This window comes from Sinohyriopsis cumingii, chromosome 15, assembly GCF_028554795.1.
Source record: "Sinohyriopsis cumingii isolate HCF-2022 chromosome 15, ASM2855479v2, whole genome shotgun sequence".
Lineage (NCBI taxonomy): Eukaryota > Metazoa > Mollusca > Bivalvia > Unionida > Unionidae > Sinohyriopsis > Sinohyriopsis cumingii.
Window position 1 is genome coordinate 56794333 of NC_142975.1, and position 17567 is coordinate 56811899.

Genomic DNA, 17567 nt, shown 5'->3' on the forward strand with positions numbered 1-17567 from the left:
TTCCTCAATGGTGACAAAATATACCATCTGGCCATTTTATTTTTGTGACATTGTTGCTGTTTGAACTTGTATCTTGGGTTTGGAGTGAACAAATTCAGAGACACTATGAAAGGAAGATGCAAACTTGATATAAAATGCACTGGAATCTGTCTATTGTTACATGAATAGATTCTTTGTTCATACTGACAAACCATCTTAGCAGTGCACTGTTATATCAGAATCTGCTTATGCTGACATCTGGCCTGAGTACTGTATGCTGCAATACACTCCAATAGTCATGCTACCAGGACTGGCTACAATCGACCAACCTTTGAAGGCAGGAACAGTAACTGCTACAATGAGCCAAATGATGTCTAATTCCTTTTTGTAAATAATTTCTCCAGAAAAATAGATTTGCTGAAACTTTAAAAAGAAAACTGATTACCTTCGAAGCATCTAATTGTTCTGAATAACGAAAAGAAAATCGGCCTTGATCAATGTACTATAATTATTTGAACACACAATAAGAAATGGGCATACATCCAATCCTCCAAAGTGGTGACTTCAATAACACATGCACCCTTTATCAAAGAAAGCCGACTCCAATGCTGACCTTTAGCGGTGACTTCAATAACACATGCACCCTTCATCAAAGAAAGCCGACTCCAATGCTGACCTTCAGTGGTAACTTCAATAACACATGCACCATTCATCAAAGAAAGCCGACTCCAAAGCTGATCTTTAGCGATGACTTCAATAACACATATGCCCTTCATCAAAGAAAGCCGACTCCAATGCTGACCTTTAGCGGTGACTTTAATAACACATATGCCCTTCATCAATGAAAGCCGACTCCAAAGCTGACCTTTAGTGATGACTTCAATAACACATATGCCCTTCATCAATGCTGACCTTTAGCAGTGACTTAAATAACACATACACCCTTTATCAAAGCTGACCTTTAGTGGTGACTTCAATAACACATGCACCCTTCATCAGAGCTGACCTTTAGTGGTGATTTCAATAACACATCCACCCTTCATCAAAGAAAGCCAACTACAATCTTCAATGAGAACTTTCATCAAAAGGAAGTCAGCACCAAACTCAAATAAAAGCAACGGAGTCTGATGGATTGTTGCATTTTCCAAAGTGACTGGAACACATTTATTGTGCCTTGAAAATGTTCTTTTTGCAGTAAAACAGTTTATGCTTAAGATCAAGATCAATGGCAGCATAAACATAAATTAAATTTCTAATCTTTTGAAACCACAGATATCTGGTCATCAAATTAACTAAAGATGGGTATCTCACAAAGATGTTTGTTAAACGTTTTAAATTTTTAACATGCTTTTATTTCCCTATGAATAGCCTCATCCCCTGGGTTGCCTCAGCAAGATGATAGCTGTCTACAGCTGACCAAAACCTAGGCCAATTTCATCTACATGTAGCATGTAAACAACTACAGCTATAGCCATGTGTTACTGACAACAATATCGTAGTGAAATGTTGAGTGACAAGTCAATATAGATCAAATGAGGAATCTGAAAGATTGTGAAAAGCATTACTCCAAGGGGTTCAAATACACATCACATATTTACCAGTGAAAACATTCTGTATTATATTACTTATTAATGTGGACTCATTATAGTGTTAGAGTTACTCTAGATTCAGAAACAAGGTTCTGTCTTTACAATTACGGTAAGCTTTCACAGTGCAACCAACTTTTGCAAGTTGGAGATCAAAACACTGTCAGCACCTAATCAGGTTATCTTTCTCATGTCCTTTGACCTTGAACCTGATACTATGCATAAATGTCAAGATTTAACCAGATGCTAAGTTTTATTAAATCTATAAGTGATCTTGCTTGGAAGAAAAGCAGTTAGTGAAGTTGTTGTTGTTGTTGTTGTGGGGTTTAACGCCATTTTTCAGCACGATAGGGCTATACATGGCGGCCAGTATTAATGGTGGAGGAAGAACCCGGAAAACCCCGGAAAGAACCACCGACCCACGAGAAGCTACTGGCAAGCTTTCTCACATGCCCACATTGGCTGAATCTTAGACTCGAACCGCCACAGACATAGGTGAGATGGCAGCGATCCGTAACGAAGAGCGCTTTAGACCACTCGGCCACTCGGGGCCCCTAGTGAAGTTGTATTTCAGACATATCAAAAGACTGCATTAAATTATACAAATCCAGTAAGTAGCAAAGACAAGATTTGGATGCAATAATGGACACCAGGTTTGGTACCATTTTAATTTAGTACCATGTAGACATTTAGTATCATGTAGAAATCTAGTGTCACATAAACAGCTAAAGTCTTTTCATGATACAACCATCCGTCAAGGATAGTAGTAGTGATAAAATGAATTTAAAGATGGCTGTTGTGGCAGATATACTGGATGCCTGAGGGGCATTAGTTTCAATTAAGATCAAGTACACATCACAAGTCCTTTAGTGAAAACCCTATTTCAATATCCATTCTGAAGTAACAATAACAAGATCTGCAAAAAGGCCTTTTCACTTAGGAGCACTACACATTATATGAGGTGGGAGGTTTTTATACAGAGAAACCCAGTCTTAATGTGACCATCTGATCTGGAGCAGTGATAATAAGATTTCCAAGATGGATACCATGGAGGCCATATTGGATGTCAGATTGGAGCCATTTTCATTTAGTTCCAACAACATGGAGCTATTAACTAATATCAATATGATCATCCAATTTGGATGAGTAGTGATGAGATTTTTAAGCCAGTAGCCATACTGGATGTCTATCGGTTTGGTGTTATAACTATCTGTCTAGGAGTTGCCATAACAAGATGACTATTGTAGTGATCATACTGGATGTCCAGGGGGCACAACTTTCATTTCTGACCAACAGAAGATCATAAGAAGTCATTAAGTGAAAACTTCATGTCAGTATTATCATCTCTTCATGAAAAGTAGAGACAGATTTTCCAGATGGCTGCCATGGTGTTTTTTTTATGTCAGATAGGTACCAGTTTTTATTTTATAAAGTCCCATGTTGATATGACCATCCATACTGGAGGAATAGCAATAACAAGAATTTCAGAATGGCAATCATGGCTGTCATATTTGATGTCTCAGAGGCACCATTTTCATTTAGAACCTACTAGAGATTATAAGAAGTTTTTTTTTTTTATGAAAACCCCATTTCAAGAGGAGCTGCAAAATTTTCAAGATGGCCAATGTAGTGGCCAAACTGGATGTCAGATTGGCACCAGTTTCATTTAGAACAAATCAGACATCATACGTTTTTCAGAAAGAATCCAGGCTCAATACTAAGAAGGAGTAAAGATAAAAAAATTTAAGATGGCCACCATGGCAGCCATACTGTATTTCAGATTTGCACCATTTTCATTAAAGATTAACTTGACATCAAAAGAAGTCTTTTAGTGACAAAGAAAAACAACAAATGATGTCGACAGAACCAACCATTCAAAGTAGTAACAACAAAAAAGTTTTCTGGATGGAAGCCATCATGGTTGTCTGATATGCTTCAGACGAATTAACCTATTGATGAATGTATTGTAAAGTTTCCTGGCGATCTTCCCAATTGATTTGGAGTTGTAATAACAAATGCCAGATGTACTTCAGATGTGGGACAGAGACATCACATAAAGTCTATGACCAGTTGAGCTAAAAAAAAACAAAAACCAATTCACACTGAACCTATGAAAGAAAGATATAACTCATAAATCAAAACTGCATAAATTACCTAATTTGAACTAAATATCCTTCCATATTGTTGATAAGCAAATCCAATGCAGAAAAAAATATCCAGGTGGAAACAGGCCTTGATTATCAATTTTTGTACCCAGTTATTTCCCACAGCTTTTCTCAAGCACTGTAACCTTGACCCTGAACCTTTTGATTCAAAAATCAAAAAGCTTCTTTCTTAACTCAAGTGCAAGGCATCTGCTAAGTTTGGTAGATGGTATAAAACTAAACTTAAGTGACTGTGCAGAAATAAAAGAAGCAACAGACAAAACTCATGTATATAATTAAGAGGGAAAGGAAAAATTAGAAAAACTCATCTACATAATTATGAGGGAAAGGAAAAATTAACATAACATAATATGCACCACCTTTTGACAGATATAAAGAAAATAACTAGTATAACTTTTGCATAAATACAACTTAAGACATTTGCTTAAATTTTGCAGTTATTAATGCACAATTTGTTAGTGATGTTAAGTTACATTTATATGTAACTGATCTAAAAATAACCAGATAGGATGCATTGACTACTGTAAGTACTCACTTACGTCAACTAAATCTGCAACAAAAAAAAGATCCTGATCTGCTGCAGCATAATGCATCTGCAGATCAGGGTCTATGTTGTTTGTTCTACTGTTTACTCCTAACAAACTGCACAGACCAAAATCTGCCAGTGTATTATGTGACAACAGATCTTGGTCTGTCCAGTTTTTGGTTGGACTCTTCTTATAAGCAAGTTTATATATATATATATATATATATATATATATATATATATATATATATATATATATATATATATAGTAACTGATTCTGATAATTGGTAACAATATTCATTTCATAGGTGTTTTTCTTCTGAAGAGAGAGGAGCTTCCAATTTGAATGTTTGCATGACTGGGAACTATCCTGACAATAGGTATATCTCAGTACTCACTGCTCTTGTTATTGCAAATCGAGGCACCCTTTTCATTTTGTCATTATCATCACCATTTTCAACAACTTTTGTCACTTCAAACCTCATCTTTGGTGCACCTGCATTGGTGACAACAATTTTTGGAAGCGGTGGGGTTGAAGGCCGTTGAGAATCTGAGAAAATTGGGATTGACTGAACAGAGTTAATTTCTTCATCCTCATTTTCACTTTCACTTCTGTCACAACTTGCATCAGGAAAAAATATCTTCTGGTCATGGCTCAAGTGCACCCACAACATGCGTTCCAATTCAATCCGACGGATTGATCCCAGTAATATCATAGAATCTGAAAGATGTAAAAAGATTTAAGTCTGTACTCTTAAATGATTTTGTATCGTACAGGATTACCTCAGTATTGAACATTATGATAAAATACTAATAATGAATTATCTTTAATTTCAGCACAAGTACTGTTATTTATGAAAGATGTCATTTCTTTTAAATTAAGAGTTTTCTAATCATTTATAAGGAAGTATATAAAATACATAATTTTAGAAACTTTCAAGCGATTTTACACCATAAATAAATTGAATCTCTATCATGCAGCACTAACTTTAAAAAAAAAAAAATCCCAGTTACAAAAAAAAATATTCAGCAACTGGGGCCATCTTTATGTACTCTGAATATCAGCCACCTTCGCCAAATAGCCATTTTTCTGCTTCTATCTCCCATTTTTCAGATATTTATAAGCAAGGCTTTTGTAAGAATGTTACATCTTACATGCAAATTAAGCCACAATCTATACATGCCCTATATGTGACTTGAATTTTTTTTAAACAAATACCTTAATGTTGATAATGATGATGACATTACTGCTTTGGCCACTGACAAACAGATGAAACCAATGACTTGCTATCATCTAAATACATCTAAAAAAAATAAGCTAATTTTCATAAAATGAAAGTTGTTAAAATTAAAATTTAATTTAATTAATTAAATGAATATTCACCTGATGCATCTACCAAAGGATATGACCTGAAATTACTGGTTGTAAGAAGCTCTTTCAAATCACCATATGTGGAGGTAAATGTAATAAACTTTACCTCCTTTTTCATGATATCTTCAGCATAAACATTCCAAGTGCTGCAAAAACAGAAAGAAAATATTGTTTGTATATGAAATATCCTGTCACAATTTCAAAAGGTACTCAAAAACTTGTGACTACATCTACAGTTTGTATAATTAGAAATGGCTGAATTTCATTCAGACCTCACAAATTAAGGGTTTATCTTCAGTGTAACAATATAACTAATCAGAAACATTATGTACATTTCTAAAGTTTTCATTTTTCTATGGTTCTTTACCTGTAACTACTAAACATAATGAAGAGCTGAAATTCACCACAACAGTAACTGATGTAAATTCACATCTGTTAGTGGAGTAGTAATTGATGTAAATTTACAGCTATTAGTGGGGTACTAACTGACGTAAATTCACAACTATTAGTGGCATACTAATTGACGTAAATTCAATTATTTGTGGGGTATTTACTGATTTAAATTCACTACTATCTGTGTGGGTACTAACTGATATAATTCACAGCTAATAGTGGCATACTAATTTATGTAAATTACCACTATTTGTGGACTACTAACTGATGAACTGACAAAAATTCACAACTATTTGTGAGGTACTAATTGATGTAAATTTACAGCTATTATTGGCATAATAATTGAAATTCACTGCTATATGTTGGGTACTAACTGATATAAATTCACTGCCATTAGTAGGGTACTAACTATGTAAATTCACAGCTACTAGTGGCAAACTTATCCATGTAACTTCACACTATTTGTGAAGTACTAATTGATGTAAATTCATTACCATTAGTGGGGTACTTACTGATATAAATTCACATCTAATTTCTTGTTGTTGTTGTAGGGCTTAACGCCATTTTTCAGCACATGATAGGCTATACATGGCGGCCAGTATTAATGGTGAAGGAAGAACCCGGAAAAATCCGGAAAGAACCACTGACCCACGAGAAGCTACTGGCAAGCTTTCTCACATACCCACATTGGCTGAATCTGAGACTCGAGCCCACGCAGACAGAGGTGAGATGGCAGTGATCCGTAACGGAGAGCGCTTTAGACCACTCGGGGCCCCTAAATTCACATCTAATAATGGGTTTTAACTGATGTAAATTGACATGAACTTTGTGAGTGTTACAAACAACAAATTAAATATCCTGTGAACATCTGAAAATATATGACCTTCCTCTTTCCTTCAGTGGTATATTAAAATTATCATTAACAAAAATGTATGCAAAATGACAAAAAAATGTTAGCAATAAAATAGTTCACAAAATAAATGAATTTACAGTATGTGCTTTGCAACTAGATTAATATGTAATAACTGATCTTTCTGCAATTTAACATGATGACAAGATACCTTTCTTTTGATGTGATAATATCTGGCAAATATGGAAGACGTTTCAGCAAAATAATACTGTCATAAAAGGATGGCTGGAATAAGTTGGCCACAGCATTGGAAATTAAAACAGCTGTCTGAAAAATGAAACAAGAACTAAAGCTATTAGCAATGGACGCATCATAAAGGACCACATTCGCTACAACTTACTGAGTCATGCTTTAAACAGGTGACCCAACTCACTACAGTCTGCCAAGCCACGCATTAAACAGACAACCCAACTCACTACATTTTGCTGAGCCATGCTTTAAACAGACAACCCAACTCACTACAATACTGCTGAGTCATTCTTTAAACAGACAACAGAACTCACTAATCTGCTGAGCCATGCTTCAAACAGACAACCCAACTCACTACAATCTTTTGAGCCATGCTTTTAACAGACAACCAAACTCAATACAGTTTGCTGAGCCATGCTTTAAACAGACAACCAAACTCAATACAATACTGCTGAGTCATGCTTTAAACAGACAACAGAACTCACTAATCTGCTGAGCCAAGCTTCAAACAGACAACCCAACTCACTACAATTTGCTGAGCCATGCTTTAAACAGACAACCCAACTCACTACAGTCTGCTGAGCCATGCTTTAAACAGACAACCCAACTCACTACAATACTGCTGAGTCATTCTTTAAACAGACAACAGAACTCACTAATCTGCTGAGCCATGCTTCAGACAGACAACCCAACTCACTACAATCTTTTGAGCCATGCTTTTAACAGACAACCAAACTCAATACAGTTTGCTGAGCCATGCTTTAAACAGACAACCAAACTCAATACAATACTACTGAGTCATGCTTTAAACAGACAACAGAACTCACTAATCTGCTGAGCCAAGCTTCAAACAGACAACCCAACTCACTACAATTTGCTGAGCCATGCTTTAAACAGACAACCCAACTTAATATAGTCCACTGAGCCATGCTTTAAATGGACAACCAAACTTAATCCAGTTTGCTGATCCATGCTTTAAACAGACAACAGAACTCAATACAGTTTGCTCAGCCATGCTTTAAACAGACAACCCATCTCACTACAATTTGCTGAGTCATGCTTTAAACAGACAACAGAACTCACTAATCTGCTGAGCCATGCTTCAAACAGACAACCAAACGTAATCCAGTTTGCTGATCCATAATTTAAACAGACAAAAGAATTCAATACAGTTTGCTAAGCCATGCTTTAAACAGACAACAGAACTCAATACAGTTTGCTGTATTATGCTTTAAACAAACAACCCAAATCACTAGTCTGCCGAGCCATGCTTTAAACAGACAACCTAACTCAATACAGTCTGCTGAGCCATGCTTTAAATAGATAACCCAACTCACTTGTCTGCTGAGCCATGCTTTAAACAGACAACCTAACTCAATACAGTCTGCTGAGCCATGCTTTAAACAGACAACCAAACTCAATACAGTCTGCTGAGCCAGGCTTTAAACAGACAACCCAACTCACTACAATTTGCTGAGCCATGCTTTAAACAGACAACCCAACTCAATAAAGTCTGCTGAGCCAAGCTTTAAACAGACAACCCATCTCAACACAGTCTGCTGAGCCATGCTTTAAACAGACAACCTAACTCAATACAGTCTGCTGAGCCACGCTTTAAACAGACAACCAAACTCAATACAGCCTGCTGAGCCATGCTTTAAACAGACAACCCAACTCAATACAGTCTGCTGAGCCATGCTTTACACAGACAACCCAACTAACTAGTCTGCTAAGCCATGCTTTGAACAGACAACCAAACTCAATACAGTCTGCTGAGCCATGCTTTAAACAGACAACCCAATTCAATACAGTCTGCTGAGCCAGGCCTTAAACAGACAACCCAACTCAATACAGTCTGCTGAGCCATGCTTTAAACAGACAACCAAACTCAATACAGTCTGCTGAGCCATGCTTTAAACAGGCAACCTAACTCAACACAGTCTGCTGAGCCATGCTTTAAACAGACAACCCAACTCACTAGTCTCCTGAGCCATGCTTTAAATAGACAACCCGTCTCAATACAGTCTGCTGAGCCATGCTTTAAACAGAGGACCCCATTTACTACAGACTGCTGAGCTGTGTTTTAAACAGGAGCTCATGCTGGGAAACCAAACTTAGGAGACTAGGCATTTAGGAGACCATAACTTCCTAAATGATGACTGGTAATGCTTGAAATCAAACTCAATCAAGATCAGTAAGCTCCAGGCCAAATTTTGTTGAAATCAAACAATGCATGTAAATTACTGTTGTAGAAAAAAAATTGGTTGGATGGGCCATCAAGGGCCATAATCTTCTGAATGATAATGTATTGTACTGGGATATTGGACAGTAGGAATCAAATGTTTCACCAATGTAAAATAGCATGACAAATTTGCTTGAAATTTAAAATTCATTTGTAAAGTAATACTATAGAACCAAGAAGGCATCAACCAGGGGCCAAAACTACTGTAAATAGTGTCATGGAAAGCTAAAAATCTGAATAATTTAAGGTCTTGTCAACATACAGTAGCGTATTAAATTTCATTCAAATGCAAGAATCTTTAGCAAACGTGTGTTGCAGAAACCAAAGTTAGGAGGATGGAAATTCAGAGGCATAATTATGTTGTGGAATGCTGGAAATCAAACTTGTTAAAGGTTTCATTTTTGAAACTGCATGCCAAATTAGGCTGAAATCCAACAACCTTGCTAATTTATGCTGCAGAAAATCATGTCTGAAGGATGGGTAATCAGGGGGCACAACTCATGTAAATGATGATGTGGAATGCTGGGAACCTAACTCAATCAAAGTCTTATCATTATAGAGCTGCATGCCAAATTTCAACAATCTTTGACAAAGCTAAGCTGTGGAAACAAAAGTTAGCACAATGGCCGTTCAGAAGACATAACTCCTCTAAGAACAGGATACAGGAGACTGGAAATCAAACTCTTACAAAATGAATTTAGATATACAATACCATTTATAATTTTTATTTATTTTCATAATTACATTTATTAAATTTCTATGTCTACAGGCATCTGCAGAAAAGTACTTATTATTTCATGAACTTCAAGGTGAATGAAATTAAAATGTTGACACTATGTATGTACAGCATTCAATGTATACATTAAGTTCATGACTTGTAAGTAGCATTAAATGATGGCAGTAAGTTCATGACTTTTATGTAGCATTCAATGTATACATTAAGTTCATGACTTGTAAGTAGAATTCAATGTGTACATTAAGTTCACGACTTTTAAGTAGCATTAAATGATGGCATGACTTTTATGTATACATTATAATGTATACATAATGTATACATTAAGTTCATGACTTTTATCCACATACAGCATTAAATATGGACAGTACGTTCATGACTTTTATGTAGCATTCAATGTATACATTAAGTTCATGACTTGTAAGTAGCATTAAATGACAGCAGTAAGTTCATGACTTGAAAGTAGCATTCAATGTATACATTAAGTTCATGACTTGTAAGTAGCATTAAATGATGGCAGTAAGTTCATGACTTTTATGTAGCATTCAATGTATACATTAAGTTCATGACTTGTAAGTAGCATTCAATGTATACATTAAGTTCATGACTTTTAAGTAGCACTAAATGATGGCAGTAAGTTCATGACTTTTATCCACATACAGCATTAAATATGGACAGTACGTTCATGACTTTTATGTAGCATTAAATGACAGCAGTAAGTTCATGACTTGTAAGTAGCTTTTCTATTACTGTTCATTATATTTTTCACGAAATAACTTCAAATGCACAAACGTCAACCACACTTGAACAGACAGGCGCATGTACGAGTCTCCTTGATGATTTTTTAAATTTTATTTCCTTGAATGGTTGGAACTTTTTGAGTATATAATTTGGAGAAATATCGATGTTAGACATACTATGCATGTATAGGACGTTTGTAGCTCTCACCTATCTGCCTGTCTGTCTATATGTATGTCTGTCTCCTTCATCTGGTGCATGGGTATGTATATCCTTGAATGAATGTGTGTTCGCATACGTATATTACATAAACATGCTTCTGGCTAAAAACAAGCATAAAATGATGCTAAGATAAAGTCAACAAATACAGATATTTATGAGTATCCATTTATTATTGACTTGTAGAGCATGTTCTTACAAGCAGTCTCGTTTTTAAATCATACTGTTTGCAATTTTACATCCGGTCAGGCAGATCAATATTGATTTAAAAGGCGAACCAAAGTAATAGGACGGAATCTGTGAAATAATTGGATCTTAAAAACTTACATATTTGATGCAAAGAAAGTTAAACAGAATTAAATTAACTTTAAGATGAATTTGCTGGTGGCAATCATAAATGTTGTCTAAAGACCCCAGCAAATTTGAGAGTTATTATGTGTCAGCATAAGCAAAGAAAAATCATGCTTAAAGTTATTGCACGTACTGTCCGATACTTGATGTTTCAAAAGTCAAAAAGAAAATGAAACAAAAAAAGCGTCACTGGGCATGTTATTTAATCTGAATATTGTATGATATTTACACCCAAATATGAATAAATATTCTGTCTGCATTAATTACACTCCTTTATCGTTATGATAGCTAATGTAATTATTGCTTTGTTATGTTCCTCTGAACGCATTAAAATACTGTGTTCCATTTTTTAAAAAAAAAAATTCTGGTTTAAAATATTCAGCATTACAAATCAGCTGACATATCGAATTCATGTTATAGTTTTCTTATCGAACTTGTGTTATAACTTTCTTAACTCATGTTATAAATGACTATTAGCTTTGCAAAAGTAACTGAGAAAGAAGGATATATCAACATATGAAAAATGCAAATTGTTGAGATTGTTTTTGTTAAAGATATATAGCCAAAAATGTTCAATAAATGTTTAAAATCAGAGAGCAAAGTGAAATGGTCCTACAAATGTATCTGAAATTATGGATAATGAATTTATATTATCAGGTATGGACAGTATATTTAATTTAATTATTTGATATCATTTAAGTATGGAAAGTAAATATTATTTAATTATCTGATATAATGTAAGTATGGACACTGAATCTAATTATCTGATTTAATGTCTATAATTATTCTCCTAGTATGAACAAAAGATGTTTGACACATATAATTGATTCATTGATTTAACCATAATGATCTGTAGTACAGCAAAGATTCCTTTCTTTGTTGACTTTATGTTTCGCTAACCAAGTGTAGAGCGGTGAACTATCCAAAACTGGAAATTTTTTGTGGGCATGTGCATTGGAGCTAAGTGAGGTAATTTTAGGTGCTACGATCAGTAACTCTGTTGCAACCGTGAAACCCCCTATAGGAGAGATAAGGCAAGTCAATGTTTATTTTATTTTAAAAATTAATTCTCTTAACTATGTTCACAAAATTCACAATACAAACATCCAAGTACAAATCTGTTCTGCTCATAAAATCATAAAAGATACAATGCAGATGATATCCTAAAGTTACATCAGTGTTATCTATCTAATCTTCAAACAATAAAAATATACAAAAATAAAGTGAAATTGTTTTTTTTCTTCATCTGGCAACTTTATATATATATATATATATATATATATATATATATATATATATATATATATATATATATATATATATATACACACACACATACACACACATACACACACACATACACATATTTGATGAAAGGGAGATAACTTACAACAGCTGGAAGCACATGACTTATCTGTCCTGTCAATTCAAACACTATCACAGATGTAGATATAGTTCTTGTAACGCTGCCTGATAGTGCTGCTGCTCCTAAAAAAAATTACAAACCTTTTTAATGAGAATGATTACATCACTCCATCATGTTTAAAACTATTCATTTAAGAATTTTATAGTTTTGTCTGGGACAAATATTTATTCTTGTAACATCAGGGTTGTGTTCAATGAAGCTAAACTTTGGTGACATTTTACTAGTGCTAAGCAATGAATCCCACTGAACAGGATGTCAGGGAATGGTACTAGGTGACATCTGACTAGTGCCAAGCTATGAATCCCACTCTACAAGACGTCAGTGAATGGTACTAGGTGACATTTGACTAGTGCCAAGCTATGAATCCCACTGTACAGATGTCAGGGAATGGTACTAGGTGACATTTGACTAGTGCCAAGCTATGAATCCCACTCCACAGGATGTCAGTGAATGGTACTAGGTGACATCTGACTAGTGCCAAGCTATGAATCCCATTCTACATGATGTCAGTGAATGGTACTAGGTGGCATTTGGCTAGTGCAAAGAATAAGAGAGTTAGCTTGCTGCATGCAATGCAACCAATTTGTGTTCCACTCACTGGAGAGCTTACAAACTGATACATGCAAAGATATTTTGGAGATTCTAGATATGTGGTTAACTTTAATTGATGGTACTATGCCCAATGTGTATTTAGACCTGTTTGCTTATTCAACCATGTGGATTAAATATACCATTTCCATGGGCAAGTAATGTGTTTTTGTTAATTTTTGAAGGGGATGGTTAAAAAGACTCCAAAAAGTCATTTTTTTGCCATTCTGATGCATCTATTTGTTCATTATATTAAAAATTTATGCAAGGGGATTAGCAATTGTCTTATGTGATAACAGTGCACAACGCCATCCTTACTGATCCAACCCAGATGACCTTTGTATGAAACACATGTGATTTTAATATTCACTGGTATAAGCCAAGTCTAATGATGAAAAATAAGAAACAAAACTATTATAAAAACATTTTGCTACACAGCTGAACTTTGGTCTCAAACACTGTGCAGCATTAATTTCTCTTTATACTAGACAAATGCATAATATTATTTATTGCATATAAAAATTCCAATTAGGATAACTTGATCTTTCTCCTCCAGTGAGTGCAGGATTTTAGTATATATCTAAAATAGTGTTGATGAATAGTTATAAGTTTCATGAATAAAAATCAGTTTTAAAGAATTGAATATACTTGTTAGTACGAATTCAGATTCGGAGATCTTTAAATATACTGACACCAGCATAACAGTTTGCAGTGATGATCAAGAACAAAAACTTTTTAGCACAAACCTCTATATAACTGACACTTCCTCAAAAATAACAACACTAAAGACAATCTGCTTTTACTTCACATTCATAAGCAACCTTTATGTAAAAGACAATTTGTTAAAAATTTTCTTTCTAACCAGGTGTCACATTATATGCTTACTTTCAATCTAAAGTTCAGCTTAATCAAAGTATCATGAGGTTACAAAAATCTTCTAAAACTACTTCTACTGTATTGGACTTACCCACAACAGCATTATCCACCAGGGACAATCTTGTAAATAATACACGGACTTACCCACAACAGCATTATCCACCAGGGACAATCTTGTAAATAATACATGGACTTACCCACAACAGCATTATCCACCAGGGACAATCTTACCTATAAGATAATATCCTGCTGGTACAATCTCATTAATAGCAAATTACCTTACCCACAACATCATATCCTCCTGGAACTATCTTGTGAATAACAATGGACTTACCCAGAACAGCATATCATCTTGTGACCCATGGACTTAACAGCATATCCTGCTGGTACAATCTTGTGAATAGCACATTTACTTACCCACAACATCATATCCTGCTGGAACAATCTTGTGCATAATACAAGGACTTACCCACAACAGCATATCCTCCTGGAACTATCGTGTGAATAACATAAGGACATACCTACGACAGCATATCCTGCTGGTACAATCTTGTGAATAGCACATTAACTTACCCATGACATCATATCCTCCTGGAACAATCTTGTGCATAATACAAGGACTTACCCACAAAAGCGTATCCTCCTGGAACTATCGTGTGAATAACATAAGGACATACCTACGACAGCATATCCTCCTGAAACTATTGTGTGAATAACATAAGGACATACCTACAACAGCATATCCTCCTGGAACTATCGTGTGAATAACATAAGGACATACCTATGACAGCATATCCTCCTGAAACTATTGTGTGAATAACATAAGGACATACCTACAACAGCATATCCTCCTGGAACTATCGTGTGAATAACATAAGGACATACCTACGACAGCATAACCTCCTGGAACTATCTTGTGAATAACACCACCACCTTGTATTCCATTTGGAAACCAGGCTGCCATGCTTTCTCCTGTCAATCTACCAAATGCAGCACCTTTGTGGAGAAAAATGTACATAAATTGTAAAATAAACTGGTCCTTCATCATAATACATTTCTTTACAGTCTGATGTATAATATGGGTATTGAGGTGGATCCCATTACTGCCATGCTTTGTACTAAATATTTCAACCCACTGGGATCCCATCACAAATATGGTGCATCTTCCACGTATGACTTAATCAAAGATCCTGAGATCCTTATATTTGCCAGAAATATATGTAGATCAAAGGTTTTGACCAGAACATCTGCTGAACAACTGGACACTGGACACAGAAGCTTGCAGCCATCATTAATTCAATTTGTCTTTCATTTTTTATCCACTAGGCTTCAAAAAAAAAAACCTTAATGAAGTCACAAGGTCAAGTTTATAGACTGTAGCTTTGATGGACGACTGACAGAAATGTTGCCAATTAACTTTGATTAGTCTTAACATTTTCTTAATTACTGAAATAATCTATTGCCACCAAAACAAGCTAATCTATGGGATTTTTATTAAAACCCTATAAATGAATGATTGATGCAGGGTTTGTTCTATAAACATTACACAAGTCCCTTAAACTACATGGTTTGTATCATATTATGTCAGTACAATATACTTTTAGAATAAACCAGAGTCCCTCAAAGGGGCTGACCCTCTACTGGGTGAAAAGAATTTCCCGAAAAAACAGTTTGTTCTTTATAATTGTGGAGTGTTGAAACTATGACTGACACTCTTCAGCAATAACAAAATTTTCAAAATTAGCTGCTGTGATGCACATACTGGTGATGACAATGCCCAATCATCCATTCAGGTGGATTAGTGACAAAAAGATTTTAGGACAGTTGTCATGGATCAACTACGTATCATTAGAACTGTGTAATGGCAGTCATACTTGATTTTTAACTGTCACTTTTTTTCATCAAGGACCAACTAGCTATCATTAAGACTGTTGTAATGGCAGTCATACTTGATTTTTAACTGTCACCCTTTGTCATCAAGGACCAACTAGCTATCATTAAGAGTAATAATGCTTATCTGATCATAATACCTTGGGAGAACTGCTATCTCTCAAATCCAGCCCTCCCAGACTGAAATGTTTTGGATAAAAGCTAAAAGTTATCTGCCCACCTGCATATGGATTACAAGGCCTCTCTTTCTTTAGAGAGAATGATTCTTGGCATGAGTGGAAGTGGTTGTAAATTAAGAATTAATGGGATTTGGCACCAATCCCTGTATCAAAGACAGATCACTCTTTCTAACTACCATCTTGGGGAGCAGATGACATATCGGATGTCAGATTGACAGCATTTTCATTTTGGATCATTGTACAAAGTATTTTACTGAGAACCCGATGCTGACATGACCATCTACTTAGCAATAACAATAACAAGATTTTCAAGATGGCCACTATGTTGCTGTCAGAAAGGCACTATTTTCATTTAAGACCAAATGGATATTATAAGAAGTCTTTGGGTGAAAACAGCATTCTGATGACATTCAGAAGGAGTAACAATAACAAGCTCTTTAAGATGACTACCATAGTTGACCAAATAGATATCATAAGTAGTCTTTTAACGGAAGCCACATGTTGATAAAACCATCCATTCAGGTGTAGTAGCAATAACAAGATTTACAGGTGCTTTGGAGACCATACTGGACATCAGATTGGCACATTTTCAATTAGGACCAACAAGGCATCATAATAAGTCTTTTAGTTAAAACTTATTGTTGATATGACCATCCATGTTGGAGAAGTAATGATAACGATTTTCATGATGGCTGCTGTAGTAGGCACACTGGATAACAGATCCACACCATTTTCATTTAGGACCAACTAGACATCATAATTAGTCTTTCAGTGAAAACTCCATGTTGGTATGACCATAATTCAATTCACTTATTGGCACAACCATTCCAGGGGCCTAATTGTTTAGAGTGTCTGCCTTGGATGTGGACGTCACAGGTTAGAACCCCTGCCTAGTCACTCGCTTAGAACTCAGCATTAAGAGGTTAGCTTTAGGGCTAGTCAGCCTGGTGTTAGGATAATGTGTCTGGGTGGGTCATGATGCTACATGTCTGCGGCATGGTGCCCCAGTATAAGACATCACTATAAACTGCCTCACTACAAACATTGTATTGATATGACTGAAAAACTGTTCAAACTACACTAAAAATCTAAATCACACATACACACACACATGACCATAGTGCATGTTTGTGTCTGTGTGTGTGAAGTTTCATGGCAATCCTCCAAGTAGTTCAAAAGCAGTAGCGATAACATGCTTGTACTA

The 17567-nt window shown here is 35.3% G+C and overlaps 1 protein-coding gene across 1 annotated transcript in view; it reads right to left on the reverse strand.

Moving 5' to 3' along the window:
* LOC149781848 (chloride channel protein 2-like) overlaps positions 1-17567 on the reverse strand; it is a 111962-nt gene that overhangs the window by 41061 nt on the left and 53334 nt on the right. The window contains exons 15-19 of the mRNA XM_089936036.1: positions 15180-15290; positions 12795-12892; positions 7084-7199; positions 5642-5775; positions 4656-4978 (exon numbers count right to left, since the gene is read on the reverse strand). Of these exons, the coding sequence (XP_089792162.1) occupies positions 4656-4978; positions 5642-5775; positions 7084-7199; positions 12795-12892; positions 15180-15290 (782 nt within the window). The remainder of the gene's footprint in view (positions 1-4655; positions 4979-5641; positions 5776-7083; positions 7200-12794; positions 12893-15179; positions 15291-17567) is intronic.